The 27,071-nt window shown below is 43.2% G+C and overlaps 22 protein-coding genes across 22 annotated transcripts; 10 read left to right on the plus strand and 12 right to left on the minus strand.

The window, feature by feature from the left end:
- Positions 1-9: 9 nt before the first annotated feature.
- Positions 10-450, minus strand: NEMIN01_0935 (down-regulator of transcription 1; the record flags this gene model as incomplete). Its single annotated transcript, XM_051476877.1, has 1 exon — positions 10-450. The coding sequence occupies one exon, from the start codon at positions 448-450 to the stop codon at positions 10-12; it is 441 nt and encodes a 146-aa protein (XP_051332837.1).
- Positions 451-468: 18 nt separating this feature from the next.
- NEMIN01_0936 (DNA excision repair protein ERCC-1) lies at positions 469-1,032 on the minus strand (the record flags this gene model as incomplete). The annotated part of the gene is made up of 1 exon (XM_051476878.1): positions 469-1,032. One exon carries the CDS (start codon positions 1,030-1,032, stop codon positions 469-471), a length of 564 nt encoding a protein of 187 aa, XP_051332838.1.
- A 4-nt stretch (positions 1,033-1,036) lies between these two features.
- Positions 1,037-1,603, minus strand: NEMIN01_0937 (N-alpha-acetyltransferase 10/11; the record flags this gene model as incomplete). Its single annotated transcript, XM_051476879.1, has 1 exon — positions 1,037-1,603. One exon carries the CDS (start codon positions 1,601-1,603, stop codon positions 1,037-1,039), a length of 567 nt encoding a protein of 188 aa, XP_051332839.1.
- A 12-nt stretch (positions 1,604-1,615) lies between these two features.
- NEMIN01_0895 (uncharacterized protein) lies at positions 1,616-1,903 on the plus strand (the record flags this gene model as incomplete). Its single annotated transcript, XM_051476837.1, has 1 exon — positions 1,616-1,903. The coding sequence occupies one exon, from the start codon at positions 1,616-1,618 to the stop codon at positions 1,901-1,903; it is 288 nt and encodes a 95-aa protein (XP_051332797.1).
- Positions 1,904-2,143: 240 nt separating this feature from the next.
- Positions 2,144-2,941, plus strand: NEMIN01_0938 (uncharacterized protein; the record flags this gene model as incomplete). The annotated part of the gene is made up of 1 exon (XM_051476880.1): positions 2,144-2,941. The coding sequence occupies one exon, from the start codon at positions 2,144-2,146 to the stop codon at positions 2,939-2,941; it is 798 nt and encodes a 265-aa protein (XP_051332840.1).
- Positions 2,942-2,972: 31 nt separating this feature from the next.
- Positions 2,973-4,001, plus strand: NEMIN01_0939 (N6-L-threonylcarbamoyladenine synthase; the record flags this gene model as incomplete). Its single annotated transcript, XM_051476881.1, has 1 exon — positions 2,973-4,001. One exon carries the CDS (start codon positions 2,973-2,975, stop codon positions 3,999-4,001), a length of 1,029 nt encoding a protein of 342 aa, XP_051332841.1.
- A 408-nt stretch (positions 4,002-4,409) lies between these two features.
- Positions 4,410-6,140, plus strand: NEMIN01_0940 (uncharacterized protein; the record flags this gene model as incomplete). The annotated part of the gene is made up of 1 exon (XM_051476882.1): positions 4,410-6,140. One exon carries the CDS (start codon positions 4,410-4,412, stop codon positions 6,138-6,140), a length of 1,731 nt encoding a protein of 576 aa, XP_051332842.1.
- Positions 6,141-7,009: 869 nt separating this feature from the next.
- On the plus strand, positions 7,010-8,002 carry NEMIN01_0941 (uncharacterized protein; the record flags this gene model as incomplete). The annotated part of the gene is made up of 1 exon (XM_051476883.1): positions 7,010-8,002. One exon carries the CDS (start codon positions 7,010-7,012, stop codon positions 8,000-8,002), a length of 993 nt encoding a protein of 330 aa, XP_051332843.1.
- Positions 8,003-8,385: 383 nt separating this feature from the next.
- NEMIN01_0942 (mitochondrial FAD-linked sulfhydryl oxidase) lies at positions 8,386-8,802 on the minus strand (the record flags this gene model as incomplete). Its single annotated transcript, XM_051476884.1, has 1 exon — positions 8,386-8,802. One exon carries the CDS (start codon positions 8,800-8,802, stop codon positions 8,386-8,388), a length of 417 nt encoding a protein of 138 aa, XP_051332844.1.
- A 644-nt stretch (positions 8,803-9,446) lies between these two features.
- Positions 9,447-10,439, minus strand: NEMIN01_0943 (uncharacterized protein; the record flags this gene model as incomplete). The annotated part of the gene is made up of 1 exon (XM_051476885.1): positions 9,447-10,439. The coding sequence occupies one exon, from the start codon at positions 10,437-10,439 to the stop codon at positions 9,447-9,449; it is 993 nt and encodes a 330-aa protein (XP_051332845.1).
- A 388-nt stretch (positions 10,440-10,827) lies between these two features.
- On the minus strand, positions 10,828-11,640 carry NEMIN01_0944 (ADP-ribosylation factor GTPase-activating protein 1; the record flags this gene model as incomplete). The annotated part of the gene is made up of 1 exon (XM_051476886.1): positions 10,828-11,640. One exon carries the CDS (start codon positions 11,638-11,640, stop codon positions 10,828-10,830), a length of 813 nt encoding a protein of 270 aa, XP_051332846.1.
- Positions 11,641-11,664: 24 nt separating this feature from the next.
- On the minus strand, positions 11,665-13,602 carry NEMIN01_0945 (molecular chaperone DnaK; the record flags this gene model as incomplete). Its single annotated transcript, XM_051476887.1, has 1 exon — positions 11,665-13,602. One exon carries the CDS (start codon positions 13,600-13,602, stop codon positions 11,665-11,667), a length of 1,938 nt encoding a protein of 645 aa, XP_051332847.1.
- Positions 13,603-13,618: 16 nt separating this feature from the next.
- On the plus strand, positions 13,619-14,677 carry NEMIN01_0946 (uncharacterized protein; the record flags this gene model as incomplete). The annotated part of the gene is made up of 1 exon (XM_051476888.1): positions 13,619-14,677. The coding sequence occupies one exon, from the start codon at positions 13,619-13,621 to the stop codon at positions 14,675-14,677; it is 1,059 nt and encodes a 352-aa protein (XP_051332848.1).
- A 67-nt stretch (positions 14,678-14,744) lies between these two features.
- NEMIN01_0947 (uncharacterized protein) lies at positions 14,745-17,111 on the plus strand (the record flags this gene model as incomplete). Its single annotated transcript, XM_051476889.1, has 1 exon — positions 14,745-17,111. One exon carries the CDS (start codon positions 14,745-14,747, stop codon positions 17,109-17,111), a length of 2,367 nt encoding a protein of 788 aa, XP_051332849.1.
- Positions 17,112-17,239: 128 nt separating this feature from the next.
- Positions 17,240-18,205, minus strand: NEMIN01_0948 (exonuclease 1; the record flags this gene model as incomplete). The annotated part of the gene is made up of 1 exon (XM_051476890.1): positions 17,240-18,205. One exon carries the CDS (start codon positions 18,203-18,205, stop codon positions 17,240-17,242), a length of 966 nt encoding a protein of 321 aa, XP_051332850.1.
- Positions 18,206-18,972: 767 nt separating this feature from the next.
- Positions 18,973-19,263, minus strand: NEMIN01_0896 (large subunit ribosomal protein L29e; the record flags this gene model as incomplete). Its single annotated transcript, XM_051476838.1, has 1 exon — positions 18,973-19,263. The coding sequence occupies one exon, from the start codon at positions 19,261-19,263 to the stop codon at positions 18,973-18,975; it is 291 nt and encodes a 96-aa protein (XP_051332798.1).
- Positions 19,264-19,473: 210 nt separating this feature from the next.
- Positions 19,474-20,010, plus strand: NEMIN01_0949 (small subunit ribosomal protein S7e; the record flags this gene model as incomplete). The annotated part of the gene is made up of 1 exon (XM_051476891.1): positions 19,474-20,010. The coding sequence occupies one exon, from the start codon at positions 19,474-19,476 to the stop codon at positions 20,008-20,010; it is 537 nt and encodes a 178-aa protein (XP_051332851.1).
- A 43-nt stretch (positions 20,011-20,053) lies between these two features.
- On the plus strand, positions 20,054-21,604 carry NEMIN01_0950 (CCR4-NOT transcription complex subunit 6; the record flags this gene model as incomplete). The annotated part of the gene is made up of 1 exon (XM_051476892.1): positions 20,054-21,604. The coding sequence occupies one exon, from the start codon at positions 20,054-20,056 to the stop codon at positions 21,602-21,604; it is 1,551 nt and encodes a 516-aa protein (XP_051332852.1).
- A 278-nt stretch (positions 21,605-21,882) lies between these two features.
- NEMIN01_0951 (uncharacterized protein) lies at positions 21,883-23,367 on the plus strand (the record flags this gene model as incomplete). Its single annotated transcript, XM_051476893.1, has 1 exon — positions 21,883-23,367. The coding sequence occupies one exon, from the start codon at positions 21,883-21,885 to the stop codon at positions 23,365-23,367; it is 1,485 nt and encodes a 494-aa protein (XP_051332853.1).
- A 173-nt stretch (positions 23,368-23,540) lies between these two features.
- On the minus strand, positions 23,541-25,736 carry NEMIN01_0952 (protein transport protein SEC23; the record flags this gene model as incomplete). The annotated part of the gene is made up of 1 exon (XM_051476894.1): positions 23,541-25,736. One exon carries the CDS (start codon positions 25,734-25,736, stop codon positions 23,541-23,543), a length of 2,196 nt encoding a protein of 731 aa, XP_051332854.1.
- Positions 25,737-25,801: 65 nt separating this feature from the next.
- Positions 25,802-26,323, minus strand: NEMIN01_0953 (uncharacterized protein; the record flags this gene model as incomplete). The annotated part of the gene is made up of 1 exon (XM_051476895.1): positions 25,802-26,323. The coding sequence occupies one exon, from the start codon at positions 26,321-26,323 to the stop codon at positions 25,802-25,804; it is 522 nt and encodes a 173-aa protein (XP_051332855.1).
- Positions 26,324-26,503: 180 nt separating this feature from the next.
- Positions 26,504-27,013, minus strand: NEMIN01_0954 (uncharacterized protein; the record flags this gene model as incomplete). Its single annotated transcript, XM_051476896.1, has 1 exon — positions 26,504-27,013. The coding sequence occupies one exon, from the start codon at positions 27,011-27,013 to the stop codon at positions 26,504-26,506; it is 510 nt and encodes a 169-aa protein (XP_051332856.1).
- Between the last annotated feature and the right edge of the window lie 58 nt (positions 27,014-27,071).

Here is a 27,071-nt window from a genome sequence, read left to right on the forward strand (position 1 = left end):
AAAATGAGTTTATTCTTCTGAATCTTGTTTTCCCTCCTGGCTGAGAGCATACATCTTTGCCTTCCTAAACAGCTCCTCCTGCTCTTTCTCCAGCTCATCCTGCGTCAGCCCCGAGTCTTTCAGCTTGTTCTGCCGCGAGGGCCTTAGCTTCGCCTGTTCAATGTGGTCTTTATACGAGTCGTGGCATCTGTCAATGTACTCTTCAAAGCCCAGCTGCTTCAGCGCTCTGTACACGTGCTCGTGCGTAAGCGTCTTCTTCTGCTCTTTCTCGCACACGTCGTTTGCCTCTGTGGCTATGATGTGCACAAACTCTGCACAGCCGTCCAGGAGAAGCTGCTTTACTTCTCGGCTGCACGTAAGCGGTGCTTCCAGTGTTTCTGAAATTATCTTTTCTACCGATGCTCTTGGTATCTTGGGCTCTGGCTCAAGAGTCCTTCCCTCGCATTCCATCAAAATAAAAAAGAGTGGCTACTTCAAATTCTGCACAAAAAAGTGTTCAATGTCTTTTTGCTTGGTTTTTCCTATCCCCTTGAGGCTGAATGGCTTAGAGTCCTTGCTCTCCTGTGCTATCTGTCTTATGCTCTTTGATGCAAGGAGATTCACTGCGTCTGTTTTTGATATCTTTGGTATGGCTGATAAAAACAGCACTTTTCTTGCACTCAGCTCAGATTCTGCCCCTGGCACCTGTCTTCTTGCCTGCGCCACTGTGTCCTTGTAGTTTCTCAGGGCGCCTGGGGCCATCTCCTGTGTGTGCATGTTTTCTATGTATTTGGCGCACTCCATCGGTGTGTACGCTGGCACTATCTGCACACCCATCGACATGCAGTCTATCTGCAGGCTGGAAAATGCTGCTGCAGCTGACGGCGTGTTTATGTCGGCGTTTATCAAAAGAAGAAGGATGGGAACTCTTTTTGTCTCTGATGCCTTTATTTTTTCTATCCGGCTGAATATGTACTGCGGCGAAGTCATGTGCAGCTGAATGGTGATGTGGACCACGCCAAAGTGCTCCCCAGGCTCGTAGTCAAAGATCATGTATCTATACTCTATGTTTATCCTTCGTATCCATCTGATCAGCGCATTTCCCTTCTGAAGTTCGCTCACTCTCATTGGAATTAAAAACTCTGCTCATCAAAAGGGCGCTTTCTCCATTTGAGTAGTAGTCTGCGTCCTCGCCCTCCTCTGAAAATTTAAAAGTGTTCTTGTACATGTCTATCGCAGAGGTATTGGACACTCTCACATTAAGATACACCTTGAATGCGCCTATCTTGCGGGATCTAAGCTTTCTGACCACGCCGTGCAGAGAGGCTGCCAGAAGGATCTTCCCAAGCCCTCTGTTTCTGTACGCCTCATCAACTGCCACAGACATGATGTACCCTGAAACGTCATCTGTGCTTATTTTCTCGTCTTTCTCAATGTGGTCTTTTAATTTTGTAATTGAGTACCCGATGATGTCGCCTTTGTTGTTTTCTGCCACAAAGCAGCACTCTTCGTACATCGTTATCATGTAGAGAAGGAACATAATGTGGTAGTTCTCGGGCAGGTTTCTTCTGTTGCACTCTTTCACGTGGAAAACATCGCTAATTGACATAGTCCGGACTTTCATTCAAAATTTTTAATGAACTCGGAGAATCTCTCAAACCAAACAACAGACGACTTGCACCGCCGCCTCGAGAGCTACATTGTCAAAAAAAAGAAGTTAGAATTTGAGCTCCACTCGATAGAAAAGAAGATATATGCATACGAAGGCCTGCTGCTCGATGAAAACGGGAGCAAAGGCCTTTTCAGAAAAGTGGACAGCTACGGAGTGCGCAAAGAGAGGAAAGTGGGCATCAACGACTGCGACCGCCCTTTCTCCATGGACCTCCCGAGAAACATAGAGAGCAAGCCGTCTGATAGCGTGTAAATATTTGCTAAGATCAGTGGAGGATGCACCCGGGCTAATTAAAAGTGTCTAATGGATATAGAGCAAGAGAACTATTAATTTGTCCATTAATTATTCCAAATTAAAATGTAATTGCAATTAAAATGTCATTAAGCCTGTTTTCCTGCGCATAGACCTGCAAATGGGGTCTAGACCCGAGATAATAATAGTGCTCTTATCAGAATAATTGCGCCGTATTAATACTCTGTGATTTTAATGGGCATGAAGATTTTCTTATTCACAGTTCTACTCGGAGTTGCAAACTGCTTAAGAGCACCTAGTACGTGCGCGCAGCCTGGACAGATAGCCCTAGTCTTCAGCGATGGGCCTGTGCAGACAACCCCCGAGCTTGTGCAAACTCTCTCAGACCAAGGCATCCCTGCCACCTTCATGTTCTCCACTGTTAACATCGATCACTCAGGTGTCTCTGACGTGATAAGACAGGCTGTTGACGAAGGAAACACTGTGGGTCTCAGAACAAACCCCATCTACAACTTCAGCGACATGGAGGAAGAAGAGATAAGAGAGGCAATTGTGTGCGAGCTGAACGTCCTTGATGAGGTTTCTGGGCAGAAAACAAAGTACATCTCCATCAATCAGCCAGATGTAATGAACAGCACCGTTTTGAAGGTGATTGACGAGCTGGATCTCGTCCTGATCAACTACAACTACGACATGTACGGCACTGACGATGACTGCGATGACATGCTCAACAGATGGAAGCTGAAGCTGAAGTCTGTGCGCCCCCAGTCCACATCATACATTGTGCTGCAGCACGACCAAAGAGAGTCTGAGCTGGGAATGGTTCCAGATGTTGTTAATATGGGAGATGCTGCAGGGTTTAAGTTTGTGAACATTGATGACTGTCTCTCGGGCGTATCGATGGATGGGCCCGCGCCTTCAGGCGGAAGCGCAGCGTCGTGCTCCAGCGAGCCCTCTGAGAGAACGGGAACAAACAAAAACAGCTCGATGTCTCCTTTGATCCTTATGGGATGCGTAGCAGGTCTTCTTGCTCTTTAAGCTGTGCAGTGAGGCGTAATAAAGACAATAAATGTACATCCAAATAATAAAGATTTTTATGCTCATTGTGGGATTTGAAGGAAGCGCCAACAAACTAGGCATTGGCATAGTTAGAGGCGAGACCATTTTAGCGAACGAAAGAGAGACGTACATACCCCCGCAGGGCCAGGGATTCAAAATAACAGAGGCTGCATCGCACCACCAAGCGCACATTATGCCGCTCTTTAAGCGCGCGCTAGAGAAAGCCAACGTAAAGGTGGGAGAGATAGAGTATCTGGCATACACTGCAGGGCCTGGCATTGGGCCGTGTCTGCAGATAGTTGCAGTCTTTGTGAAGGTGCTAGCAGAGATGTACGACATTCCAGTGGTGCCCGTGAACCACTGCGTAGCCCACATAGAAATGGGGCGATTTATTACGCAGTCGGACAATCCGACAATTTTGTATGTGAGCGGGGGAAATACACAGATCATCGCATACCACGACAAGAAGTACAGGGTGTATGGAGAGACTCTCGACATAGCAATAGGAAACTGCCTGGACCGGCTGGCTCGGGAGCTAGACATACCAAACGACCCGTCCCCCGGATACAACATAGAAAAGCTTGCTAAGAATGGGACGAACTACATAAAACTGCCGTACACCATAAAGGGAATGGATGTTTCTTTTTCGGGAATATTTACGTACATAAAACAGTATCTGCAAGACTATCCGCTGACAGAGAGCCTGAAGGCAGACATCTGCTATTCTGTGCAGGAGACTGCGTTTGCCATGCTGGTAGAGGTTTCTGAAAGGGCCATGGCGTGCACGGGCTCGAATGAGATACTGGTTGTAGGCGGCGTGGGGTGCAACAAAAGGCTGCAAGAGATGGCAACAGCGATGGCAGTGCAGAGAAGCGGAAAGGGATACAGCGCAGATGAAAGGTACTGCATAGACAATGGGCTCATGATTGCGCACACCGCGTACAAGATGCTTTTGGGAGGGTATGAGTGCAAGGACAGAGAATGCAAGGTTACACAGCGATATAGAACAGACACAGTTGATGTAACCTGGCGCGAGTAGCATACTTCTTGTCTATAAAAGAGCATAGTTATGAAATAAAGAGTTTTTTCATTCTAATATCTACTCTGCTATATCTACTTATGGAATGCTATTCACATAGCTGTTTTTTCTTCGAAATCATAAAAGAATACTTGGTATTCTATTCGGAGTTATATCGGTCTTGCATATTACCTCTAACATTCTCTGTGATAATATATCCCAAAAGGGTTATGGTTTAGCGAGAAAAAATCAACACAAAGAACAAAATGAAAAGTAGATAAAGAGCATCTTTACAGTGTGATAAAACTAATCAGCAGATCAATAGCTATACTGTTTATGTATAAGACACGGATCGCAGAGACTAAAGAAGTACTATGAGATTCTAGAAATAGAAACGAAAATATAACCAGAAAATATTTTAATTTTATTATGATCTCGCGAAAGATACTCCTGAAACAAGTCCTGCTCCTATCATCAGTTGCTCTGGCTTATTTAAAAGTGGCCAGCTGTTTGCCAGAGAATAGATATGACCATTGGTATAATACAGAATACTTTTGGAACAAAAAGATAAGCTATATCAATAAACAAGTTAAAATTCGTGCAGAGTTTCTTAAGAGAGCTGAGTCTATTGCCAACTCTGAGAAAATGGGATTAAATTTTAATGCTGGTGAGTACATAGAGAAAGGAAAAAAGATTATGCCAGCAATAAAAGACGATTTAGAGTCTATTAAAACAGATTTTAAGCTGCTCAAAGACTTACTTAAAACGCTAAACAAAGTAAGCGGCAGCATCAGAAAAAGAAAAAATAATCCTAATAGTGCAATAGAGGCTGCTTGTGATGAACCAATCGAAAATTATTTCAGTACCAGAAGAGAAATTAACCCAAGAATAGAGCATTTATTGTCAATAATGCACAATAGAAACAAGTTGATGTTTGATAAAATACACGAATTCAATTCAGAGATGCTGGATTTCATAGAAGAGTACAGCGAAGAGAAGTATAAAGACACCAAGATGCAAGAATTGCACATATTCAGGCTGGCAAAGAGAAACAAGGTGCTCCCCACCAACATAATATTCACTTTCTTCGAAATAGACGCAAAAAGATTTTTAACAGATAAGAGAGCTTACAATAAGCAGTTTGAAGAAATGCTTGGTTTCTTGGACAGTCTTATTTATGACAGCACTCCCATTTACACCAATTATATAGTTCCTACAATAAAAGAAGTCCTAGACAAGAAAACAAACCCACTGGTCTCTGCGAATAAGTTCTTTCCATCTGTATTGCAGGACTATGGGTTGTACACAGATAAAGATGACACAACAGTCTATACGTACTTCAAGCTTACAGAAAATGCTATTTCTAACGAGGAAATAAAGAACTACAGAGATATTGCGCCCAAGCAGATTATAAAGCTGATAATGACCGAACACTTAATGGACGGGCATCTGCTAAACTACAAAGAAAACTGCTTGTTTTCTAACTTGGAGAAGATAGTATCAGACATGGAGAAAACAAAGCAGGATGCAGCACTCAATGCTCTGAGCGTGCTGTGGAATGATTGGTATTGCTCTTCTGTTAAAAGAGTGACTCCAGAAGAGTTCTGCAAAAATAATACTGTCAATGTCAAGAATTTAAGAAAACTAAAACAAGCTCTTATATACACCATTAGGTGGGTGTATACAATAGATAAATCAAACTTAGAAGGATTCGCTGCATTATCAAGAGAAGAGATAGCAAAAGAACTGCACTACGATCTATCATATCTACATCCTATGTGGTACATGATTAAGAGATATGAAAGTATTGCTCACCTAGACACGCCAGATCCCAACTGCAGCAGTAACTTATTCATAGGAGTAGGCGGAAAAGATAGCTTGCTTATAGTTAGACCGCACAAAATAAGCAAAAACGATGACTGTTTAATACGGGCAGAGAATATGAGAGACTTTATGAATACGTTTACTTCACTGACTTTGTTTGAAGTTGAATGCTTCTACAGACTTCAAGATGCCGACAAATCTCAAGAAATATACCAGAACTTCCTCGAGTGTTTGGAAATACCTCTAAAAATTAAAAACAATACATCTCTTATTGAAGAGCCCCAAGAAAAAGAGGTAGAGCGAGAGTTCAAGAAAATCAAACTATCAGACAACTAAGCTATCAATGAAGAAAGCTTTAGCATACTCAACGAATATTATTACCAAATAAAGGATAATTTTCAACTTTTGTTTTTCCATTTTTGGGCTGCCTTTATAATACTCATCTATGGTAAATATATGAGCTGTTTTTTCTTCGAAACCATAAAAGAATACTTGATATTTCTATTCGGAGTTCTAATAGCGTTTCACATTACCTCGTGCAGTCTCCGTGTAATATTAGCCTTCTTCTATTCTCTAATGCATTTTGTTTTTTATTCTTTTTGCAATATTCTTGTTTGTTTTTGCAATAAAGTGTATTTATATTAGGATGTCTGTACACTTTTTTTATAAAGCAGAGCTGGATAGTAAAATAGAGAGAAAAAGTCTACAATCAGACACTCAGTACACTTTATTTCACTAGGAAGATAAAAGTATGCAGATGCACTAAAACAAAAGTGTACATATAAATATACACCTCTATGAAACAATATACAGCTTTGCAATGATAGATGCTGAATATAACAGACAATAAAATACAGCCAGCTTGTAGATACTGCGCTTTCTATCTTTGTACAAAAGAGCTGTGTGTATTAATTGCACAACTACAGCTACTGCACATATTTTATATCTCGGAGAATGACAGAGCAAGAAATTAGCAAATTAATCGATGCACTGTGTTTTCTCTTCATTATTGAATATTTTTTTATTACTTCTTGTCCAAAAATAGTTTTAACACTTCATATGCCATCCATCTTAAAAGATGGCAAATTCAATGATCATTCATTTCTAAAGATGTCTGATCCAATGTAAAGAACTGATATGACACAAATTAAATCATTGCAAAGGTATAAATAGGAACGCACTTTTAGAATTACAAAATGAGTATAATGAGCAGAGTACAAAATCCAAATAGAGCTAACTCTCAGACACTTGAGATGGAGGAAAGAAGCCCAAGCAGCAATGTTCCTATGCTAGAGGAATCAAGCGAAGTGGAAATGAATGAAGTAGACACAGCACAGTCTGAAGATAGACAGTGCGGTTTCCTACAAAACTATAGGGGCATTGCAGTAATTATTACCGTAACAGTAGGACTGTGTGTTGCTTCATATCTACTGTATAGATATCTCTATTGCACAGAGCCTCTCCCTGATATAAAAAATGCTACTACGGCTGGAAAAGAGGTCATTGAAAGCATGACAACACCAACTATCTTTAATCAGACAAGTAAGCCGGCAGAAGGCATTGATCTAGTCAGTTCAACCCATAGCACGATATTGAATGAGGGAAATTATGGCGCAAAAAAAGCAAACTTTGGCACTCCTGTGTCGACTCTTTCCATGCCTAATAGCTTTAACACATCCGCAGAGACTTTAGTCAGTGATTTTACACCTAAGAATATTTCTACCTCTACTGCATCCATAGCTGAATATACTGCTACTTCTGCTACTACAGTGGCCAGTGAAGCAGTGAGTGAGATGCCAGAAGCTACACCATTTGTATCTGAAGCATCTGCAAATTTAACTAATGAAGTGACAGAGGCTACAGCAAATACCTATGCAAGTGAAATTACAACAGAAAAGATAGTGCCTGAGATTGAAAACATTAATAATTCTATGGTAATAGAGAATAGAACTGCTACCGTCTTAGATACATCAGTGGATAAGTCTACCACTAGCTTGCCATTAACAACAAGCGAGAAAGCAGATTTTACTACAACTGAAACTACCATAGCAGATTTTACTACAACCGAAGTAACAGTAGCTGAGAATGAATTAGCTGAAACTATAATGGATACAATTACTACAACAGAAAAGAGTGTGCTAGAAAATATAACTAGAAATTACTTTAACTTGAATAGTACTATCCAGAAGAGCAGGTGATTCAACATAGCATGAAATAAGAGCTATAGCGCATTCTTCAAAGTGCAGAACACCCTATTTTAAAACTTGAATGTTCTAAAGTGTTGCAATGCACTCTAACCGAACAATTTCTATATAAATTTATTTCATTTCATCTTTTTTATTATTTCTTTAGCAGTCTACTTTCTTATGCCCCGAGGCTTTATTCGTGCTCCATAGAGAAACCTGTGAATGGTAGACTCTTTCTTTGCTGCAATTGTGCTATAGAGATCCTGAGAATCATAGGGCATGAAAGACTTAGCATGTAAGAAGAACAACAACATAATCTTTATTATAAAAAGCCATCTAGACAGCCTGCGATTAATTTATCCTGAACTATACCAACTATGTACCCATTAAGTGTGTTATATAATATTTTTTATTTTCTGTATAAAAGATTCAACGTGCGTTTTAAATCGGCTCAGACAGACAAAGCCATTTTGTTTTCTGTTTGCATGATCGTTTATGAAATCAGAACAGCTGACCAAAGGCTTCTGCAGTTTGGCATTGATCCAGTTGTGAAACTCGCAGAATGAAAGAGAAAGAGACAATTTGCTGTTTGTGTTGAGCAGATTGCTTTTGCTGAATAGCTCCATCCCAGAGGCGCAGGGCGGACAGGGATACAGCACTGAAAGCGAGTTTACCAGGTCGTAGACGGCCTTCTTTTCTTGAAGCGTGGGGTTGGTGGGGTAGTGTTTGGCAATGGTGTGCAGAAGGTGCCAGGTTGACCGGCCTAGCTTCTCTTTTTCGCGTGCTGACAGCTTTCTATTCGCATTTTTCATTTTTACAAAGAATAAACTCTTGCAATTTATTGCATCCTAAACGCCCAGAGTGCCTGTGCAGCACACACGAGACAGCTCCTCTTTACACGCAGAAATGGTGATGGAGGACATATGCAGCAGTTTCATTGAAAGACAGATATTATACGCAGTCAAAACCGAGCACAAGATAGAGAAAGAGCATAGAGTTAGTGCGCTGTATGTGCATATCGCAAATATGCCAAGAAAGGGCGCTGTACCATCGTTTGAATACACTATCATTGGTTGCTATATAAAAATAACGGTAAAAACCTGGAAAGTAATTTAAATATTTTATTTACTGCCCACCACTCATGCTCCAGACGGGTTATAGTAGATAGACACAGCTATCATTCTCAGCCAGACAATCGGTTACATAGTCCTGCTGTTGGCAGTTTGCTACTGGCTTTTTAAAGTATGCTCAGCCTGATGGAGTTTCATTAAGTCTCTGCGAAGACATATTGAGATAGGAAGAACAGCCGTGCAAAAATAAAACACATATATCTAATAAAAAATCAAAGTATTTTACCATCTCCAACATACAACCGAGAATCAGCCACACATAGTAGAACAATTTGCAGAGATACCGTCATATAGTGTGGTGTATAGCATGTTTCATGCAGACGTGGTTATGCGCTATTTGGCACTGCATTCTCAGCAGGTGGCTGCATGTACTGGTCTATATCAGGCGGTGCGGTGCGGAATAGAAGATTGGGCTTAGACATGATGGAAGCTGAGAACTCGCTGTTCCACTGGATGACGGTATCTTTAAGCGCAGAAACCCAAGAGTATCCATGGCTCTTTGTCTTCATAACCTTCAGAAGCTTTTTCTTCAGAACTTCTCTCGACTTTCTAACTATTTTCAGAGACTGCGCAGTGCCTCTGCTAGGATATATGTGCAGGACTCTGTTTGCTGCCAAAAGACTGCTTATCTCGTCAGAGACAAATGCCTTGTCAAAGTCAGACTGCAGTATGTGCGGCCATCCCTCTTTTTCAAATAAAGCGGAAAGACATCGGCATATTTCCGCAGAGTCTTTCTGCTGCAGAGGGCATGCGAAGTGGTATCTGGAATAAACATCCACTATGTGCAAAATGTAGGAAAATCCCTCGTTGTGCACTGCATACTCTGCCATGCTAATGCAGTCCATCTGCAGCCTCTCCATGGAGAAGTACGCAGTGACCTCTTTTTCGCCATTTTTTTTGTTCTCCACTTTTGTTTTTCTCATCGCCTGCTGGCTTTCCAGCACACAGACAGAACACTTTGAAATCCAGTTGAGCAGGTGGTTCTTCCTAAACCCCATCCAATGCATGCGAATCTTCTTCCAGCTGGCAGCAGCCTTGCAGTGCCCAAAATAGTCATGCGCGTATCTACACACGTTGTTTATGCGCTCTATGTCGTCATTTCCCACAGCGACTAAACACACCCCATTGTCCTCCCGTATGAGCATTCCCTTACTGGTGGCAACAAACATTTTTGCCTTCTTCTTAAAATCGCGTTTCTGAAATCTAGTTTTGAAAATTGGAAATGTTCCTCTGCCAAGGTAGTCTTTTATTTCTTCTATGTTTTTCAGGGTAAGAAGCATGCTTATCTTCTGCTTTTTCCTAATATCTTTATTACCCATTATTATCTTCTTAAAATTTTTCCATAAATATATTTGTCTAGAAGGCATCTGAATACAGCGCTCATCACACTTATTATTGCTCAGCCAAACTTTTTATTCCAGAACAATTTTAATTACTGTGCGCACTTGCCGTGGCTAGAAGGCATACTGCTAAAAGTAAAGGAAAATCTTTTGATTTCTGCCCCAAAATCAGCAATAATAATTAATTAACACCATGCTATTCTTGCCATAAACAAACATTCTACACACTAAGCAAAGAAAAGCCTCAAGCTGCTCCATTGCTCAATGGAAATAGAGTTTAAATTCTCCAAGCAAGAAGACAGAGATGAATCGGCATGCACAGAGAACAAAAATGAACAGCTTGGATATATGTAGTATTTTATTAAACTTAGTCCCATTTGTCAAATGATGATTTGTTTTTTCCTACATTCGGTTTTTCTTCTGCTGTTTTCTGCACAGCGCTCTTTTCTGCTGCTTTTGACACAGCTCTTCTATTAGTCTCCTTTCCGCGTATGTAGTCAGTCAGCTGGCTGCCCTTCTCTTTAATGATCGTTGATGCAGGAGCTATGACCTTTTCAGACAAATGCTCTGAGATTGTGCTCGATGCCGAATAGAAATACTCTGCAGCCTTTCCAAAGACCTCTGTTATTCCCGTCTGTATTGTCTCCATTGAGGGAAGACCAGATGACACAGATGTGTTGTACATGTTTATATAGCTTGGCTGCGGTGCGCTCTCAGACTGCAGCTTCACATCCACTGCTGCGGGAGAGGGCGTGCTGTGCGCTTTCTTCTTCTCCTTTGGCGATGACTGCGGTGCAGCTATTTTTTCTTCGGGGAATATCTCGCTGACCGACTTTTTCAGCTTATCTGCGTACTCTTTCACGGCTTTGTGCTGGTACAGATCGTCTTTCGAGAGGTTCTCCAGCGAGTGTTTCTTTAAATACTCCAAAAACTGCGCATTCCCTCCGAGCTCCATCCTTTTGGTTTCAGCTGGGCTCCACACGTCCATGCTCATGCTCTTTACGGTGCTCACTTTGACTCCGTACGATCGATGTGTTCCTGCGCAATTCAAACACAGAAATATTCCGTACGTAATGGACGCCCATTGGGGCCTGGCCATGCCGCAGTCTACGCATTTCTTATTCTCTGGGCTGTTCGCAATTATTTCTTTGAGACTCGGAGTGTCTTTTTTGTGTGACATTTTTTTGTTTTTAAAATTCTTTATTTATTTATGATCTATCCATATACGTCCTGCCTCTTTTCTCAGATCAGATAGCATGTGCTCTATTTCTTCCCTGCTGGCTATGGACAGCTCCATGTATGCCTGTAGATCTTCTATTTTTCTGTCCAAGAGATCTGCCGACTCTTTTGAAAGCGGCGTGCTCATCTTGCCTCTAATCTCTCTGTTTTGCTTTATGTAGTCTCGTGCTTTTTGTTTTGTTTCTATTAGCAATTTTATCTTTTCATCTTCTAATCGGGCATTGTTTGCCTCTTCTATCAGCGCGTCTATCTCTTCTTTGGTCAGTCCTCCTGATGGCTCTATTTTCACGTTCTGCACGGCTCCTGTTTCTTTGTCTTTTGCTGTGACTGTGAATATCCCGTTGGCATCTGCTTCAAATGTTATTTCTATCTTGGGCACTCCTTTGGGGAGGGGAGGTATGCCGGACAGAACTATCTCTCCTAGGTACTTGTTATTTGCGACTAAGGCTCTCTCTCCCTCGTATATTTTCACAGTAACTGATGACTGTCCGTCTTCTGAAGTGGTGAATGTCTGCGTCTTCTTAATGGGAATTGACGTGTTCTTCTCCACAACTTTGCTGAAGATGCCTCCAAGTGTTTCTATGCCCAAGCTCAGAGGAGCTACATCGATCAGCAGATAGTCTTTCATCTCCCCTGCGAGTATTCCCCCCTGAATAGCTGCACCTGCTGCAACGGCTTCGTCTGGGTTTATGCCTGGTGTTATTCTCTTCCCAAATACTTTCTCAACTGCCCTGCGTATGGCAGGAATGCGAGTCATTCCTCCAACGACTATCACATTGTCTATTGCGCCCTTCTTGATATCTGCATCTAGCATAGCCTCTTTGCACGGGACAAGTGTCTTTTCTATCAATGGCGTGATTATATCTTCAAACTCCTCTCTGCTCAGATAAATTTTTGCCTTTTTTAATTTTTCAAGGCCTTTTATCCTATCAGCATCAGAAAATTCTATGACTGCTCTTTCTTCGCTGGACAGTGTGCACTTCGCTTTCTCTGCTGCTTTTCGCACTTCTTGCATAAGCTCTGGAACATTCTGCACTCGTATCCCGTAGTCCTTCTCTATTCTTCGAACCAAGTGATCAGTCAGTGCTGCATCAAAGTCTTCTCCGCCCAAATGGCTGTTTCCGTTTGTGGACTTTACTTCAAAAACACCGTCTTTTATCTCCAGTATAGACACATCAAAGGTCCCTCCTCCGAGGTCATACACTGCCACTGTGCCGTCCTGCGATGTGTCTATTCCGTACGACAGAGCAGCAGCTGTTGGCTCGTTGACAACTCGGAGCACAGTTAGCCCTGCTATCTCTCCAGACACTTTTGTAGCTTGTCTCTGCGAGTCTGTGAAGTATGCAGGAACTGTTATCACTGCCTTGCTTATCTTCTCTTTCAGCACATACTCAACAGACTCCTTTAAGTACTTGAGAACCTCAGATCCCACCTTCTGCGGTGAGTATCTTTTCCCATCTACCTCTATCCACGCATCTCCGTTTGTGTGAGGCACAACTTTGTATGGGACTGTGCCCATGTGCTCGATGGTCTCTGGGTCTGTGTACTTCCTGCCCATAAGCCGCTTGGACGATGTGATAACAGACGGCAGGTCTCTAAGGGCTTCTTTTTTAGCTGCTTCGCCCACTAATATCTTTCCTCCTGTGAAGGAAACCACTGAAGGCGTTGTTCTTTTGCCCTGCATGTTTTCTATGATCTTTGCTTTTCCGTCCTGCAGAACAGCTGCGCAAGAGTTCGTTGTTCCCAGATCTATTCCGAGCACTCTCTCGGTGTACCCCCGAAATATCTGGCTCGTTAGAAGGGCAGGCTGCATGATATCACCCACGCCCCTGAAGAGTCTTGAGAGGCTGGCTGCTTCTGTTATGCTGTTTATTAATTTGGCTGTGGCTCTCTTTATTCCCATTTGGTAAATTTTTTCTATGGATGAAGATTTGTTGCTGAGTTTTTCAGATGATGCAGACAAAAATACGGAGGAATCTTCGCTTCTCAAGAAGAACAAGGCGCTCCAAAGCGGCCTGCACCGGGAGTACCTTGATTTAGTCAGCAAAATGGACACAGTACAGGTCCTGCGCAAGCACATAAACTCTTTCAAGAAGAAAACACGAAAGCGAACAAGAACGCTGCAACTGGCAAAAAAAGATAGCTACAGGATGAAGCTCGTGAAAATAGAAGACGAAGAGACCCCTGTTGCACTGAAGCTCGTCTCTGATATAAACGTGTTTCTTGTATCAAAAAAGATAACTGCGCCTGCAATTAGCGACAACGTCTGGAGAAGCGTGGCTGAGAGAGTCAAGGCGCCTATCCACGAGTGCATGAGTCTCTGGTACCACCCGCACAACCCCATATACAGAAAAGACAAGTTCCAGCCAGAAGAAGACAGGGAAATCCTGAAAAACGAAGGAGACTGGGCGAAAGTCTACACACAGATGAGAAGAGCGCCCATCACAATATACTCGAGATACCTTGAGCTGCAGAAGAGCAGGCCTACGTCCCAGTGGGATCCTGAGGAAGATGTTGTGCTCGCATCACTCGTGCAGAAGGAAGGAAAGCAGAGCTGGACAGAGATAGCGACGTACTTCAAAAATAAAACACCAAAGCAGTGCATGTACAGATACAAGCGAGTTTTAAACCCAGAGATAAAACACGGAAAATGGTCGAAGGAAGAAGACGACGCCCTTTTAGAGGCGGTAGAGAAGTGCAAAAAGGGGAACTGGAAACAGATATGCAAATACATCCCAGGCAGAACACAGTTCCAGTGCAGAGAGAGATACCTGTACCACATAGACCCAAATATAAATAATAACTCGTGGACAGAAGAAGAAGATGCAAAGCTACTGGACATTGTCAGCCTCTCTGAGAAACACGTGTGGACTAAAATATCGAAAGAGTTTGTGAATCGCAGTGACAGGCAGTGCAGAGTGAGGTACTACCAGCTAGTGGGGTACTGCACGAGCAGAAAGAAAAAGAAGCCCGGCTAGCCACTCTCTAGGCATTTTTGCGTTCTGAGCACTGAGATTTAATTAGTGGTTTAATATTTTGTTTAAAATGGCAGAGCATCTGAGAAGACTTGAAAACGCGCTGAAAAAGATAAGGATAGACTTCCCAGGGATACTGGTGGAGAACTATGCCGCAGGCCCTGTGATACAGAGCATATTATCGTCAGAAAAAACACAGGATGAGTTTGAAAATGTGTACAGGATGCTCACCGCAGGCATAGAGCCGCTAATAGAAGAAAATACAGAGCAGCTGAAAGACTCAGCTATTTGCTACCACAAGGTGCACAAAGAAGTGATAGCTGCGGCAAACAGCATCTCCGAGGCAGAGTCATACCTCAGCTCTCTTGTCTCGGCTCTTAAGGCAGATAATGTCTCGCAGTATCTAGAGGAGCTAAAGGAGGAGCAGAGCAGGCATGAAGAAGAGATGAAAGAGTCAGAAACAAAGCAGGCCCTGGCGGTGGATACGCTGTCGATCAAGGACATATATTCAGGCAGACTGTCTGGCATAATGAACAACCTGCAGTACGTAGCAGAAAAAACAGCTAGGTCAGAAATAAAGTACCAGACAGAGAACGCGCTTTGGCGAATAAAGAAGGAAATTGAGAAAAGAGTGAAAGAGAGCTTAAGGGGAAGAGGAGAGATCACGCAGATGGATGTGACAGTGCTTAGGAAAATATCAGGATGCTCGCTGGTTGCAGTGCATGAAGCCGTTGATTCGCTAATGATCGAAATAATCAATAAAATATCAAACGACCTGAGAAAGTCCATAAACAAAAAAGAGAGCTACACAAAGGAGGAAGAAGCGCACTCTATCTCTCGAGCCCTGCTGCAGTTTTCAAATAGCGTGTCTGATCTTCTGCACAGAGTGCACAGCATTCTTCGAAAAGAAAAAGAAGAGGAGGAGACTCTCAGTAGAAAATACAGGTACAGCCCAGAGCTGTACGAGAACATCAAGCTAAACAGAGAAAAGCCGTACAAATCAGCGCAGATAAGCCTACCGCTGTACGAATCTGCAGTGACAGAGAAAGAGATATTTGATAAGATAGTGGAATGGGTGCAAAAGTTCTTCAAAAGACTTATAGGAAACAGTGAACACATCTCGGGTGACAGCGCAAGCTACAACATAGAGAAGATCAATAGGACAGATGGAGCAAATATGCTGTACAAAGAGCTCTATGTGAACAAGTACGGTGAGCTCTCTGCCTCGGAGGAGAGCACCTGTGCATCAGTCTCTGTTATGAATGTGTATTCTGTTAAGTCAGAAGAGTCTATACTCATTATACACGGATGCTCACTGGAGATCTCATCAGCTCTAAGAGAGGTACTGGCCAGTGTGCTTCCTGAGCACGTTAACCTGTCTGAAAAGGTGAAGGATCTCGAAATATCGCGGTGTTTCAAGAACAAACGCAAGTCTCTGCTTGCTCTAGTCGAGAGAGCAACCTCCCAGGTGTCTTTAGACCACACATCAACGTTCTTGCAGAAGTACTGCATAAAAGTAAAAGAAATACTAATTGCACTTGGCAGACTTATTTCTGTGCCGGTGCATGGTCTTGACGCAGAGATAGTAAAAACGATAGAAGAAGTGCTGGAGAAGATGCTGCCCTCGCTGAATGAGGTCTTCAGGGTGGTTGCTCGTCTGCCAAGTGGTGAACCCAAAGATATTCAGTACTATGACAAGTCACTTACATCGCAGGAAATAGAGAGATGGAATAATCCGTTGAAAGAGAGTGCGCTGGGCCCTTCCATATTCTCTGCCTGCACAAGCAAAAAGTTCAGTGCTATTTCAGAGCTCATGCAGATACCAGAAGAAATAGTCTTTTTAGTGCAGAGAATGATATCCACGCTGGACAATGCTCCGCAGAGAAACAACAGAATTAAAGCAAATAACGAAGAAAAAACTGAACAGAAAAACATCCCAACAAGGCTCACAGAAATAAAAACAGAAGCCAGTGATCTATCGCATAGAGTGTTTGGCCACTTTACTTCGCATTTGCTTGCTCTGGCCCAGACAACGCTGGAACAGCTGCTGATTAAAGGCGATATTCTAGACAGGAAGCTGTGCCACTTCTTGGAGCAGGATGTGTTCTTAGTTAGGGAGAGCAAACACGTGCTGCTAGAGTATATAACAACCCATCTTCTCCTGAACATAGAAAAGTGTGTAGAATACGCTGAAAATCCTGTATTCAGGCAGCTGGTGTCTGGACTGCAGCACCAACTTGTGCAGGACATTCCGGTAGAGTCTGATGTTCGCGTAAAGTACTCACCGATGAACATTTTCTACATAATCCCGTACTGCGTGAAGAAGGACAAAGTCTTTTTCTCAGGAGCCCTTGGAATGTACATGGAGAGCAATCTGATATCCAGGAAAATCATAGAGATCTCTGGGCTTGAAGAAGAAATAAAAGAGAAGAGCTGATAAAGCAGAATAAGAGAAACTAGATAAATAAAAGATCAATCTTAAACAAATAAATAGCTGATTTATTATCTACAGATAAGTATACTATTTGGATCTTAATCTCTTTATCTATTTGCTGAGAACTGCGGTCATGCAGGCTCTATTATTCCCAGAAACGAAACATCGTCAAAAGCAGAAATTTCTCCTTTGCTCTTTGTCTCTCCAAGATACATTCTCTTTCCCGTTCCCGGGTCCTTTATCACATGCATGTTAAAAGTGCATATGACCTTCGTGCAGACATCAATGTGGCTCATTAGCACGCTTCCCTGTTTCTTGGAAAGGTATTCAATTGTTGCATCCACCGTCTTGTGCATCATCATCAGCTTGTGCGCTGTTATCAGGCCAACTTTACTGATTCCATCGGTGTAGTCGCACCCGCAGAGAGACACAATCTCCTTCAGCTGGGTAAGCAGACAGCTCACAGAGACGGGGCAGTTTGCAAGAATTCTCTCTCTGTTGTAGAACTCTCCCCCCTGGGCTTCATTCAGCTTGAAGAGAACCTTTTTAGCGCCATAGACGATTAAGTCGCTGTCTTCCGTTGTGATGCAGTCGATGTATCCCTCTCTCTCCAGATACACCAGCTGGGGATCGGCTTCATACGGTGCGATCATGTACGGAATGCTCATTTCCTTAAGGGCTCTCATCAAATTGCTTACCATGGCGTCGTCTACCTTGAGACACCTGCTCATCAGAGCCTTTGCCTCTCGCATGTTTCCTCTTTTCATGCATGCTTCTATTTTGCTCTGTGCTTCTGCCTTTCTTTTCCTTCTTTTTTGGTTTGTGGCCTTCTTCATCGGATGCTCTTCTCCATCAAAGACAAAGTACAGCTGTATGTTGTGAGCTATCAGCGCCTTGCACTTCCGCACACAAAAATTAACGTATTTATTTACAACATCAGGATCATTGGGCCGCAGATAGACATCCGCTGCATAGACTGTGATGGCTTTGTAGAGCCAGGAGTACCCGTCCACGCCCATCTTCATGCCTCGCAGGTCAGAGACTTCTACGTAGTTTATGTGATCTTTAAGCATAGGCAACAGCCCTGTTATCCCCATGGATAGAATAGCAGAAAAGAAATTAGAAATAGTATATATTCCCGCCAAAAAAGCAGGAAAAGAAAAGGGCAAATAAAAAAGGTAGAAGCTGTGCAGTGAGTGTGCACAAAGCACAGCATGCTACACTGTAGCTCTCTAACACTGTAGTATTTAAAGGAAGACAGTACATATTATATACAGCATGCTAATTGCAATGAATTAGCAAGCGGTAGAATGCTCTCAAATAAATAAAGAAAAATAGTAGAGCATATTATTTATGCAGAGCAGCACAGTACCAGTATAAACAGATTTATATCCTATACATAGCACCTTCGTACAGTAGCCTTTGTGCAATAGAAAGCCCTCAAATGAGTTCAAATTGGACAATGGATGTTTATTGCTCTCTTATTCCCGGTTGTCAATAAAACGGCTTAAAGGCTTAGACTGAGATACATTCTCTGATTACATTTGGATGATTGAAGTATCTTCAAGTATTAGTGTTAATATACCATTGACGTATGGCAAATGCTAGTGCACTATAATGCTCTACTCCCACATGTAAAACTAAAGAATTGCTCAACTGACTTATGTGAGTGCAAATTAAGAATATTAGAGAATTGTGTCCAGCACTAGACTCTTTTAAGCATAGAGCACAGCAGAAAAATTTGCATATTCAGCGCTGCAAAAAGAGGAATGCATGTAAATAAGCTGTTAGAACTCATCTAGCTGTAAAATAAGAGCAAAAGTAAGCACAGGGTATGGTATACGCCATTTATTTATCTTGGCACTTAGTTGAGATAGATTCCATTGAGGGCCATCTTTCTAATGCCTATCTTCTTAATGGTTCTTCTTCTGTTGATGATGGGGTTTTCCATCTCCTTTGCGTATCTTTCTTCGAAGCTCATCAGAGTTTTCTTTCCAACGGGGTGCTCTCTCTTGTGCTCGTCCTTCAAGGCCTGCAGGGCTGCTGCGGGCATTCCCCTGGTGGGAAGCATCTGCCACTGTCTTGGCTTGTATATTCCGTTTCTGTGTGCTTTTCTATTTTGGTTCTGGTTGGTATGGTTCTTTCCCTTGGCCATTAATAATTACTGCAAGGGGATGAAAAATTAAAATAAAGAATGCGAACTTCCAAATATTGAAGAGCACCGCGCAGAAGGCCAGACAGCTCTCCCGCCTCCAGCACTGCTCCATAACAAGTGCCTAGACGAAGCATCTGCCGTGCGCGCGCTCTTTCCTCTCTCTTTTAGTTTCGCTACTCTTTTTATTTCTTTTATTTTTCATCCCCTGTCATGCCATTTAAGAGAGAAGAGTCGTCTACTATAAAAGACAACAGAGAAGTGGTTGAAATTCTGAAGAGCAAACTAGAGGGAAAGAACATTTCCAGCACAGCATACGATGCAGTGGAGGTCCGGCAGCTAGATATCAACAGCATGCTTATTACCGTTGTAGTAGTGCCCACATCCATCCTCAACAAAATGAAGAAAGAGAAACAGGCCATCATCGAGAAAATAGAACAGGCTGCCAACGGAACAGTGTTCATCATCAGAAAGAGAGCTGTCACCGAAGTGGAGGGAAGAGGAGAGAAGAAAGTGCTCAGCTCCAGCGTAACATACGTTGACTACCAGGAGGCAGTTGCATCTGACTTGGTGGCACCATCGCACATCGTTGATAGAAGAACCGTCGTTAGGGAGGATGGATCAAAGATCGAGAAGATGATAATCGACCTAAAGAGCAAGAAGGATATGACCAACAGATTTGAGCCCATGGGAGAGGTCTTTGAGCACCTATTCAGCAGAAAAGCAGTATTCCAAGCTAACTACTATTAAATACCTTTCTTATTATTATTATTATTTTTGTTTTCTTTTCTTAATGGATGAAGAGTGCAGCAGCAACACACAGCGCGCAAGTGTTTCTCTCCCGCGGCCTGTGCGATTTTACAAGCCGTACCAAAACAGAAAAACCGCCGGGGAAAAGGCGGTTGACGAAGTCTCCGGGCTTGACATGTCGCTGCAGGGGCTCAAGCTGATATCCCAGCGCATAATGAACTGGGACACACTTAGTACGCTCTGTCTGTCATATAACAGCATATCTGAGATACCCCCAGAGATATCAAAGCTCTCGGGGCTCACTGTTCTGGACCTCTCGCACAACAGAATCAAGAAGGTGCCGCGGGAGATAGGAAAGCTGTACAACCTGAGAGAGCTGCGGCTTGGGAGCAACTTGCTCTCCTCTGTGCCGCTGGAGTTTGGGATGCTCTACCAAATGGAGAAGCTAGACCTAGAAGACAACCCTCTGATAGGACAGATCCATGCAGTGTACAACACGTCTGGAGGCATTGGAGTGATCAGATACTGCAGAGACAACGTGGCCATGTCTTTCCCGTACTGGGAGAGAGAGTGGATATTCGCACAGCAAGAGGAGGCCCTTTCGCAGGACTACAGCGAGACAATCACAGTTGCTACGTACAATATATTGTGTCCTACGTACGCAAACAGCCAGAGCTTCTCGTACGTCCCCACGTGGGCCCTGCAGTGGGAGTCCAGGAAGGCAACCATCCTGCAGGAGACAGCATCGTATGGAGCGGACATTCTGTGCATCCAGGAAATGGATACGGGCAGCTACTCCGACTACTTTAGAGAGCAGTTTAAGCTGAGGGGAGACTACGACTCGGTGTTCTACCAGAAGTCAAGAGCAAGGACTATGGTGGAGGGAGAAAAGAGGCTGGTAGATGGATGTGCGATATTTTGGAAAAGCTCGTTCTTCCAGCTCGTAGAGCAAAGATGTATATACCTATCGCAGCTATTCCCGCAGAAGAGCATCTCCGAGAATGAGCACATCGCAAACAGATTCCTGAGCAGAGACAACATTGGTCTTGCGATTGTCCTGGAAAGAGAAGGAGGAAGGCACACTGTTGTAGTCAACACGCACATCCACTGGGATCCTGAGTACCCTGACGTAAAGACGCTGCAGGGGATTATGCTTCTGAAGGAGCTCGATGGCATCATGCAGAGGTATCCGAATGCTGAGCTCGTGCTCTGCGGTGATTTTAACTCGCTTCCTAGCTCTTCCCTGTACGAGCTGTACTCAGGCGGAGTGCTAAAGCCCAACAGCAAAGACTTATTGGGCCTGGCATACGAGCCGTACAGCAACAAAGGATACTCGCACAGCCTTGGGCTAATGGATAGCTACTCGTTTGTAAATATGGGGTTCACCAACTACACCCCGGGCTTTGCAGGAGTGATAGACTACATCTGGTACAACGATAAGCTAAAGCCTGTGTGCTCTCTGGGCCCTGTTGACGAGGAGTATGTGTCTAAGATAGTAGGGCTTCCCACGCACCACTATCCGTCAGACCATCTCATACTCGTTACGCAGTTCAAGTGCAAAGGAGGGCCATGGAAAAACAATATGAATAAATAGCAGTGAAGAGCTGTCTGCAGCGTTAGATAAGGGTGCAGTGTGTATAGCTTTTGCTGAGGATTTAGCATGGCTCTTCTGCTGGATAGAGAAAGGAGAATTGCACTGACATGGAATTATTAAAAGGCTAATCAGAGTGATCGTGATTCAGAGCTTTGTGCTGGGTGCTCTTGGATTTGGCTAGATCGTGTGTGCAGATATCAGTGAGAAAGTATAAAAGAGTTCTCTAATAAAAAAGAATGAAACTATACAGAATTTATTTATTTGTAGCTTTTTTATTTATGTCCATTCTAACCATCCATCTTTCTTCAGCAAATATTCAAAGCAATCTGTTCGGATGTGAGAAGATAATGGACACGAATAAAATGGTAGATGGGATACACAGTGACATAAAAAGCGGTGACCTGTTCGTAGTTGATGATGTTGATAAAGAGTTCTCAGATAGGAGCCTGCTATTTAAGATACATAGAAAGGAATTTACGTATTCGAGCGATGGAGACTCTAAGAACAACGAAAGTGTCATCAGTCTGCACTACAAGCTATTAGACAGTGCTAAAACCAGAAGCATCATGGACAATGAAGAAGATCAGGGGCACGCGTGTGCAAATGCCAGCAACTCGGATATAAAGTCACTGAGCAATGAGATGTACAGAATGTACTGCCAAAAAGACCCTGAAGACCACTTTGACTTTCTGGACAGCGTTATGGAGAGAGGGCCCATAACTACGTCTTCTCAAAACACGATTGCAACACCTGAGATAAAAATTATCATGAAATACGTCCCAGAAGAGTACATTGCAAAGACAATAAATCTGTGTGCTAAAAACCACCTGGAGAATGCAATGTTCTACAAGGTAATGGCAAGCCTTGCAGACAACTACTGCTTCAAGCCGATAGAAAATGCAGACTGGCAGAACAAGCTTTCCAGATGTGCGGTTATTTTCGGTGCTATTCTGTACGATATGCACAAAACAGAGCTAATCGATCGGCTCCAGTACCTAGTTGACAGCACAAAAGACGTGCTAAAAGTTCTGGAACACCAAGAAGACCGCAAGGAAATATACAAGGTGCTGGCTGCACAGATAAAGATAGAGCACTCTTTACTGAGCCCAAGACTAGCTCGCTTTAAAAATATGCACCTAGTATTTCTTGATCTATTTTCTGCACAAGAGGAGAAGCTTACTAAGGGTACAGCAAATATTAAAATATCTTTTACAGTAGAGCCAAAGCATGGTGCTGTGAATGAAACGTCCAATGAAGAGTGCGAGGACATGGAGAAAGTGGATAGCATACTAGATGTATCCAAGAATGACATCTGCTATAAATCCAATCCCTTTGCTCTCAAAAACATACAGTTTGAAAGAGAGATAGTCTCAGAGAGCGAAATAGTTCTGTCGATGGAGAAAAATGAAGACAACTTGCTGGAGTATATCAAAGGCATGCTAAGCGACATACAAAAAACTAAGAAAATTCTGCAGCACATACTGGGAAAAGGAGCCACCATACTCCACCACAGCAACTCAGATCCCAAGCAGCTAATGGCTGTGTATGACCAGAGGCTCTTTGAGATAAGAAAGTCCATAGATCACCGGTACAAAGACTCGCATCGAAATTTCATGCAGTACAATAATTTTGCAAAATCCCTGTGCAGCGACTATAAGATATGTGAAGCCCCCCGTAATCCTCTAACTGTGCCCATCGATGACACAAAGCCAGCAATGAACACTTCAGAGCAGATTATTTCACCCACAGATAGCACGGAATAGTCTATATCTATTGACAGCAGCAATTTCTTAGTGATAAAAAGCATCAGCACAGACTCACACTCTTTATTTCTGTTTGTCTAACTTTTTCTATAGATAGCTATCTAATTTCCTTTTTGGTCAGACACTCTTTGAAAATACAACAGACAAAAATAAATCATTTTAACATGTTTTTATTATGTAGCAACTACAAGCTTTATCAAATACTCGTAAAACCGAGCAAAGTCAATATCCTCGGTGACTATCGTCTGCCCTTCTCCGCTTGAGCTATTCGCAACTGACGATGCAGGGTTTACCTTGCACAGCAGAATTCTCTCCTGCGAGCTGTACTGATCGCAGTGCGTGAGCTTTGGAACGGGCAGCCTGCTGTCAACAAGGGCTTTAGCTTCTTTTTCTAGCGACTCCAGCATATCTTTGAAGAACCAGTACTCAGGATTCTCTTTCACGCCTGCCTTCATCCAGGAGGCAATGTTCTCCCCGTACCATATCACTACATCGTGGAAAGTGTCCACAAGCAGAGCCACATCAGACTTCAGCGATCTTGAGTCCAGCTCTACAGGAGACCTCTCTCCCGTGTAGTGGAAAGCCACCAGAGAAGGCCTTATAATGCACATCGTGGAAGATGAGTCTTCATTCAGAAGAATCGTTCTCTGGTATGCTACTTCGTCCAGACTCAGCCCGTCTGTGTGCAGGGCTGGGAGTCTTCGCAGGAAGAACATAAACTCAGGGAAGAATGACATCATGGGAGGCACTCTTATCGACCCTGCGCTGTCTCTTTCGAATGTGCAGAATCTCTGCATGAATCTGATGAGGCATCTATCTGCCTGTCGAATGACGTCAATTCCATCGCCATTATCTGCGTTGACAGAGAGCTCTTTGGCCTTGAAGACACACGCAGCCTCCTGGTCAAATCCCAGTATCAGCTGCTGGAGATTGTTCGAGTTCCCAAATGACCTGGCAAGGGTGGTGACTCTTTCGTACGACTCTCCTGTGCTGTCTACAAACTTAGTGCATATCTGCAGAAAGACTGCGCTGCCTGCTGGCGCATCTTCGATCTGCTCAAAGACCAGTGCGCTTGTTGATCTGTCAAAGAGGGAGCCCTGGCGCCAGACGTAGTTCTGCTTTTTATCGACACTCTGCTCAAACCCATGCCCGTACGCGTTCTTTATTCTGTACCCTTTGGTGATCTTTGCGGTGGTGCGGGCGTCAAAGACTCTTTTCATCGCATTTTCCTCCTTATCTTCGCTCTTCATAAAGATGCGCTTGATCGATTCCTTATAAATATACGGGTTGAAGTCTCTGGCAAACACCGATGTTCCTGCTGTTTTCTCGATCAGGCTTCTCATCTCGGCAAACCCAAAGTCGTCAATTCCTGCTGCTATAATGTCAATTACATGCCCCTTAGCTCCCATGGCGTTTGCTATTGTTTCGTATATAGACTCTTTGGAGAACAATTTTGTTATTTCTTTTCCTGCGATTCGAAGAGACTGCTTCAAACTAAGCGAAGAAATGGCGCCTGGGCCGTACGTGCATGGGCCCTGCGTGAAGACTATCATGTGCCCTGTCGCCTCTGCGCACGTGCTTTGTATTATGCTGCTAGCCAGCTGAATTGCGCTCCCTGTGCATCTCTTTGGCCTTTCCATTGTGGGCACGGGGAAGGGATTGAGCTGCAGATTCTTAAATATCTGCTCAACATACTCCACACAGTCTCCCTTTCTCCTCGTGAACTTAGACAGAGGAGAGATGGCGCTGCTTCCCGACGAAAACGCCTTTTGGAGAATTGCAGGCGTATAATCAACAGCTGGGAAGACGTGCACTTTTCTTACATCAAGGTTCTCCAGGCTGATAATTTCAATGTTTGCGCTGTATCTTATTATTCCCACACTGTCGTCCTCTCCAATGCCCTGAAGAGCTGTTAAAAGCCCGTCCTTCAGTAAGAGGTGTCTCTCCTCGTCGAAGCTGCACAGATCAATGACGAACCAATATGTTCTTTTGTATCCAGATGTTCTGCTTCCTTTGTAGAACACTGTGGTGCTATCGCTGAAGAGCTCGTACGGCAGATTGTCCTGTGTTATTCCTCTGTAGTGGGGAGGCAGCATGTTCATTCTTCCGCAGAAGAGACACCCCCAGTGCTTGGACCCAAAGTCAATCGATGAGTAGGGGCTCAGCACGCTCGAGCACTCTGGCCTGGCGCATCGAACAGCAGGATAGCCTACCTGCAGCAAAGAGCCATTGTGGTATCCGTGCATGGGCTTGTAGGAGCACACCAGCGGGATAACGTTCTTCGATGTTTCATTCTTGCTGTTTGAAAAAGTATTCCATGTAAGACGAATTCCTTCCTTCTCCTCTACACTTCTAATAGCTTCTTCCATTCAAATAAATAAAAGAAATAATTTATTCATTCTTCGCGCTCAGATAGGTAGAGAGCAAGACTATATTAAACACTACAGGGGAGCAATAAAGAGTGTCCTTCCAGGAGAATAAGATAGAGGGTGTGCGGAGACTCTTTTGTCTGCTCTTTCACATACTCTCTAAGTCTATCACAGACCCATTCATTCTTTCTAATCTCTGCATCGAACATTTCTTCAAGCTGTTTTTGTCTCTTTATGTGCATGTACTCATCGTATCCCAGCCTCACAGATGAAGTATGCTGCAGAGAAGGCTGTGATATTTGGCTGTCTAAGTGTATACTGTTTCTCTTATATGCTAAAACTCTGGCGCCTTCATCTCTACTCCGCACTTTTGTGCTATCTGTGAGTATAAGGTGCGTAAAGGTAGATTCTTTCAGCCGGCTGTGCACATTCTGTATTCTTAGATAGGGATCTACTATAAATACACTGAGTGCTTTATCTATTTTGTGGATATCTTCAAGAGCCAGAAACGCCTTTGTGTTTTTTATTTGGGATGCAAGCATTCTTGAGTACGAGTCTATTTTGCACACTGGCTTTCTTTCACTCATTCTGTGCAAAGATTTTAGCAGACACCATGGGAATAAAACTGTGCAGAAATATTTATTTAAAGTTTCTATATTAAGAAATATGGCCACTGCGAGATTTACTGGTCAATAGATATACCACGAATATATCTTTTCTGTGCACTTTTACTTCTCATTTAGATAGCGCACGTATTTACCAGCTGATCACAGAGATTTTCTGCAGAGGGGACAGTCTGACTGCAGCTTAAGCCAGGCATCTGAGCACTCGATGTGAAAATGGTGATTACACGGATACTTATACCCCTTATTCCCTGGCTCAAATGGACAGAAGCATATTGTGCACGCTTCATCCACAGGAAGTGCCAGAATTTTCAGCAGATCTATCTGCTCTTTCGTTGCTGGGTTCTCTTCTACGCCTTTTTCGTCTCTGAGCCTCGAGATTATATCGTCTATCTCTGGGCCTATCGCATAGTTTCTTCTGTCCGATGTTATCGTTCTGGCTCTGTTTCTTGTAGATGTCTTTTTTTGGCACCCAAAGAGCGCAAAACTAAAAATATTCCCTACACACGAGGAAGCCCCGCCGTCCTCCTCTTTCTCTTCTACCTCTTCTACATGGAGCTCCAGGAAAGACTCTTGGCAGTGCGGGCACACCACTCGGTCCTCAATGTAAACAACTCTGCTGCATATATGGCAGTAATATGGTAAATCAGACATTATTTATTGTTAAAAGAATATTTTTAGTTTGGCTTAAATAAACTCAAGCTGGGAAGAA

The sequence above is a fragment of the Nematocida minor genome (genome assembly GCF_024244105.1).
Source record: "Nematocida minor strain JUm1510 chromosome Unknown 7875, whole genome shotgun sequence".
Classification (NCBI taxonomy): Eukaryota; Fungi; Microsporidia; genus Nematocida; species Nematocida minor.